General features: G+C 38.6%; 1 protein-coding gene across 2 annotated transcripts in view; it reads right to left on the bottom strand.

The window, feature by feature from the left end:
• Positions 1–5,788, bottom strand: part of GABARAPL1 (GABA type A receptor associated protein like 1) — a 60,681-nt gene that overhangs the window by 13,913 nt on the left and 40,980 nt on the right. The window contains exon 5 of one of the 2 annotated variants that reach the window (XM_028491005.2): positions 1,274–1,367. The exons of the other annotated variant lie outside the window; for it this stretch is intronic. Coding sequence (XP_028346806.1) covers positions 1,316–1,367 — 52 coding nt within the window. The 3' untranslated portion in view covers positions 1,274–1,315. Of the gene's footprint in view, positions 1–1,273; positions 1,368–5,788 lie in introns of those variants that run through there. 2 annotated transcript variants of the gene reach the window in all.

The following is a 5,788-nucleotide window of genomic DNA, read 5'->3' as shown; positions in this document are numbered from 1 at the left end:
CCTGTGCTCCGCAACGGGAGAGGCCACAGCAGTGAGAGGCCCGCGTACCGCAAAAAAAAAAAAAAAAAGTAACTAAATAAAGACCAGTTAGCTAGGAAAATATGTCCTTAAAACAGGATTTACCTTGTAATTTGGCACTGTGGTAGAAAGAATATTTATTGAAAAACAAATGGTAGTGTATTTAAACATTTTATCATTATTTGATGATTGTTCAAGTTTCCTCAAATTATAAAGTAATTAAATAGTGAAATATTACGATCTTTTAAGGACCAAGAATCAAATCTATTTAGGAAGACCAGTTACCTGGTTCTTTCTACAGAGTTACCAAAAACATTATTTTGTGAAAAGTGTTTCTCCTCTTTGGTCATTATTTATTTATTTATATTTCTAGGGAAGAGGGGTTATTATGCATTTTTTTGTGGAAGTGTTTATATAAATTAACTGTAGATGAAGGATCATATTTTTGGAATAATAGAAATGATTTATATAATATACATATTTGAACTAAATATACATTACATATAAAATGTTTTAATATATATTTATATATATTTATTTGAACTAAATACTATTATTTACTACCTATATGACCTTGGGAATATTATTTATACTCTTTGATGCTCCATGTCTCTTGTCTATAAATTGGAAAAAGTCATGGCTGTGTAGTGTTGCTGTTAGAATTACAAGTTATGCCTCAGTTGTTTGATGTTATTTCCTAAACTGCCTTTCCTTGAATCCCACAATTTCTGCCTTTTTCTCACACTCTAAGAGAGGAGTCGTTAATCCAGTGATTATAAGATTCAAGGGGTAATAATAAACGACTGAAGACAAGGTGGCAGTTTGAGGAGTTTGTCAAGTTTGAGTGCGTGTGTCTGTCCTAAAGGGGGGGTTACTCTCTTTAGTATCAGAATGTAGTTGCCATTTGGGCATGATACAGGCAATAAGTGACCAAATAGAAATTTTCAAGAGAAGCTATCAATCTAGATTTTTATTTAAGTATGAAACATATGAATTCTTAAATTGTTGCAATGAATTCAATTATTTTAAAAACAGTACAAGCTTAACATAACATGCCGGTGAAATGTAATGGACCATTATTTAATCGTGTTGTAAGTCATCACAAAGAGAAATTTTAAAAATACTTTTTTTCTGATATTCTCAGATCAATGGTTACTTGAAATCACTTATTTCAGATTATCATGCTTATCATTCATTTAGCTCTCTCTATTATTTCATGATGAAAGTTGCCATTTTTCAGTGCTATTAATTATGCCTTATTCAACATTGCAAAGGATTCTTGCTGTGTTCTTTGCCTTCAGCCCTCAGAAATGAGCCAGGAGAAAGTGATATATATGGAGCCAAAATTCCTGTATTCAAAGAAACGGAAGGACAAAAGATATCAAACTCACAAAAGGAGAAGTAAAGTTTTTTCTGTTTGTTTTCCTGTTTTCTGAAAATGTTATATAATGCTAAGTAAGAAAAAAATGAAATCACGATAATTGTATCCATATATATTTGATATTATATGCCTGGTTCTTTATGTACCGAGGGATATATTTAAATGTAATAGTAATGAGATTTGTGGTCACAGTAAATAGTGATACTAATTTTAAACTCCAGAACAAATTTCCATTTTGTTCTACTTCTGTGGGTTTTGCTATGCTTATTATGTATATTTTGCTTTTTGATTTTGTACAGAATGTCCATGGCATGTCATTGCAATAATCCTGGGAGTTGTATGTTTTTTTCTCCTACTGGCAATCACAGGCTTAGGGTATATGTGTGAGTATCAGATACAGACATTTCTTACGAGAACAATGAACCAGGATGAAAAATGAGGTATCACAGCTACTGAACCTCTGCTGGTATAAAGTTATATAGAAATGTTAGTGATCACGATGGTGTTGATGATAATATTGATGATGATGATTTTATCATTTTGCTATCACTTAGTTTTTTGGGGGTTTTTTTGCGGTACGCGGGCCTCTCACCGTTGTGGCCTCTCCCGATTTTATCATTTTGCTATCACTTAGTTTTTTGGGGGTTTTTTTGCGGTACGCGGGCCTCTCACCGTTGTGGCCTCTCCCGTTGCGGAACACAGGCTCCGGACGCGCAGGCTCGGCGGCCACGGCTCACGGGCCCAGCCGCTCCGCGGCACGTGGGATCCCCCCGGACCGGGGCGCGAACCCGCGTCCCCTGCATCGGCAGGCGGACTCGCAACCACTGCGCCACCAGGGAAGCCCTATCACTTAGTTTTTATGCCACATAAAAGAGTGTGACAAAAATTTTATGCCACACAAAATAGCACAAAAATTTTGCTGATTATACAGTGCTGTTTATATACGTAGTCAAACTTGTTTTTCAAGTAAGATGGGGTTTTCCATATGATCAGAGAATTGGGAAAGTATTTATTTGAATATTATATCTCTTATCATAGTGTGGTAAAGCTTAAATCACAAAGGAAAATAAACTTGATTGCCGCCAGCCGCGGCGGGTCCTCAAAGTGCAGCAACAGTCGACGAGAGGGGGTAGGGAACGGAAAGCACCAAGGTATGGAATCAGAAGGGCACAAACAACTGATGGTTGCAAGGCAAATTTATTAACAGAGCACAGTCATATATATACCCCTAAAGCAGGGACTTTGCACAGTCACTGTGCCCTAAGGCGGAAACTTTGTATAAACATTGTTCTATAGAACTGGTTTTTCGTCTCGGCTCAGTCGCTACCATATCTGCCTCAGCGGGTTTATGGCTTGTTCCACAAAGGCACCAACTTCCCCTCCAGGGTTGCTTTTCCTAGCTTTAGGGAACAACCAGGGACTCTCAGTATCTGAGCAGGTCCCTGGAGCGATCTGGCCAAAGGCCATCTCCTTTTTTACGGTCATACCATAAAGTCCAGGACGCATACCAAGGAGAGTACAATCGGGCCCTGAGGCTTAGGAGGGTCTTAATGGCGCATTCCTCAGAGGGCAATGCTCGCCACACTTGATCTATTTTCTATATTATTAAATGTTATCAGTTTTCATATAGTTCCTATCAATTTTCAAAAATTTGTAAACAACACTTTCAACAACTTTTTCCTCATGATTATTAATTCTTTGGTTCATTAATTCAACAAATAATTTTTGAGTATCTTTTATGGATCAGGAACTATGTATGGCACCAAAGATGCAGAAATTTTAAAAAAGTCATTTCGCAGTGAGCTCAGTTTAAAGGGACATATTTTTTAAAAATGACCAGTGTTTAAAAGGAAATATTATTAGTGTAAGGATAACGGCATGAAGATATCAGGTGCATGGCATACAGCATGCTAAGGTCAGGAAAGCACTCCTGCAGGAGATAATAATTGATAAGATGCAAAGGGCAGGTAAGAATTAATTAGGAGGCTCAGAGTAGAGAAGACTCATCCAGGTAGAGAATAACATGAGAAAAAGACAGATTTACATGTTTATTTCTGGGCAAATAAAAAAAGTAGCTGGAAATACTTTTGGCTAGGTATGTAACTTCATGAAAATCTTTTGTACCATGTTAAGAAATCTTAAATTTGCCCTAAAAACAAAGGAAATGATTGGAATATCTTACATGAGGGAAAAACATGACTCATGTCACATGAGCAGATATGGATTCTGGAAAGGCCAGTCAAGGTGGACTGGAAAGTGAGTAGGGGGATAAGACAGAAGATTGTTTCAGGAACCAGGGTTAGTGACAAGGACTGTCTGAATTAGCATCATGAAAGAAGCAATGAAGTGTAGGCAAAATATATGAGACATAGTCAAGATGTAGAATCGCCAGGATGTGCCTTTGATTGAATGAGTGAAGGAGAAAAGGGAATTGGTGATACCATTTAGTATCAGGCTTCAACACCTTGGTGACGATATTCCAGCGAATGTAATGGAAAACACAAGAACATTAGGCTATCCTTTGGGTGCGTTTTTTGTTTTTTAATAATGGTAGGGTTTGGGGTTCTGGGGCATATCAGTGTTGATGACCAGAAAGAATTAGATTGGTCTGTGTCTTCAGAGTGAGCTTTTGGAAGTAGACACGGACCATCAGCATGCGTATGGTAGGATTAAATGTCTGGGGATAAAGAGTGATGCTTCGATTAGCGATATGAATTGCAGATTCATCAATTATGACAAGTATTTGAAAAGCCATGGAAAGCCTTGTAAAACCAGGGTGAATAGATTATGTTAGAGGAGAACGGGTCAGGAGAATGATTGTCAGGATAAATCAACCTTTAGAAGTAGGTGAAAGATGAATAAACAGTGAAAAAAAAATGATGCTTTGGTTAGACAAATAAGAGGGAGTCCAAAACAGTATGCCATCATAGAGAGTGGGTTAAGATAGCTAATTGTTCCAAATAGTACAGGAAGCTCAAGTAATATAATGGTCAAAAGTATTTTTATTAAATTTGGCAAGAGAGAGACCACGAAGGATATTTGCTCAAGTAGATTCAGTGGAATGGTGGGTATGGTCAAATCCAGATTACAATGGCTAAAATTTATTCAGAGATTAGGAGGCAGAGACAGTGAATACAGAAAATTATTTTTGAAAATTATGGCTAAGCAAAGAGTTTACCAAGTGTTGAAAGTGTGTGGGGGGCCACACGATCTCTTATACATTGTTAGAGGGAAGTATATAAAGACCTAGCTAGAGTTTGGGATAACTAACAAACAAATTGACTAATGAAATAAATGAAAAGAAGTTCTTGGAGCAATGTTGAGAGAGTGTTTCATGATATGCCTGCCGTATCAGTAAACAAAGGACGTGTCACGGTCCTCAGCGATTGCAGCCACAGCCTAGGGTGAGCCGGTGAGGCCTGAGGGAACTCCGGAAGGAAGGAATACCTGCCATCTAGCAGCCATCAGACTGCACCCACTCCCTATGGGGAGCCCCGAGGAAACTCAGGATGTGAAAGCACAGGATAGTGGCCCTAGATAGCTGAGGTGCATATCAAAGAAATGATTTCAGTGAGCCCAGAATCTTGCATCTTCCCATACACCGACAAGTGCTAAATTCCTCAACTTGATGTATAGTTTTCTTTAATTAACAGTAATCTCTTGACATTCGAAATATTTGTTTTTGTTGCAAAAATCCTTTGTATTCTGGCTCCCCGCTCACCTCCTTGGAGCAGTTTTCTCAGGGTTCCTTGAGAGGCTGCCTTCCGGGCTTGAGGTCCTAAAAATTCCACCTGAGTAAAACATAATTCTCAACTTTTAGGTTGTGAATATATATTTTTTCAGCTGACACAGACTAAGGGTGAGAGTTTCAGACTTGTTTAGGGGAAGCAAACATTTTTTTTTCGGAGACGGATGGATGGATACCTGTGTAGTTATACAAGGAGAAGCAAGAAGGTGAGGGGAATTTATGCTTGATGGTGACTGTTTCTACGTGAAGTAGCAGATGAAGCCATCTCCTGAGAAGGAGAGTCAGGAGGTGCCAGGAGATATTTTAGGAAAAGATTAATGTTGGAAGCCAACCCGGAGCCTCTGTGCCGTGACGGGGTCATGGAACAACACCAAGACAGCGCTGCAGGGCAGTGCTGCGCCCAGGAAGCTGACTACATCTCTTCTGATCTGTTTTGTAATTTTGTGCTTCTGCCTTGAAAAAGTACATGGGGGATTTGCCCCCTGTCCCAAGCTTAACCGTGTAAAACATCCTCTTCCCCCTCCCAAACCAAAACCTACGAATTGGAACTTTTTAACAACAGCCCCTGGCTGGTGGGAGAAAAAACAAACACCTGGAATTGTAGGGTTGTTTCTATGGAAAACACCTATAACAAAAAAACA

Source organism: Physeter macrocephalus, chromosome 6 (assembly GCF_002837175.3).
Source record: "Physeter macrocephalus isolate SW-GA chromosome 6, ASM283717v5, whole genome shotgun sequence".
NCBI classification, from domain to species: domain Eukaryota; kingdom Metazoa; phylum Chordata; class Mammalia; order Artiodactyla; family Physeteridae; genus Physeter; species Physeter macrocephalus.
This window is presented reverse-complemented; position numbering and strand designations above follow the sequence as displayed.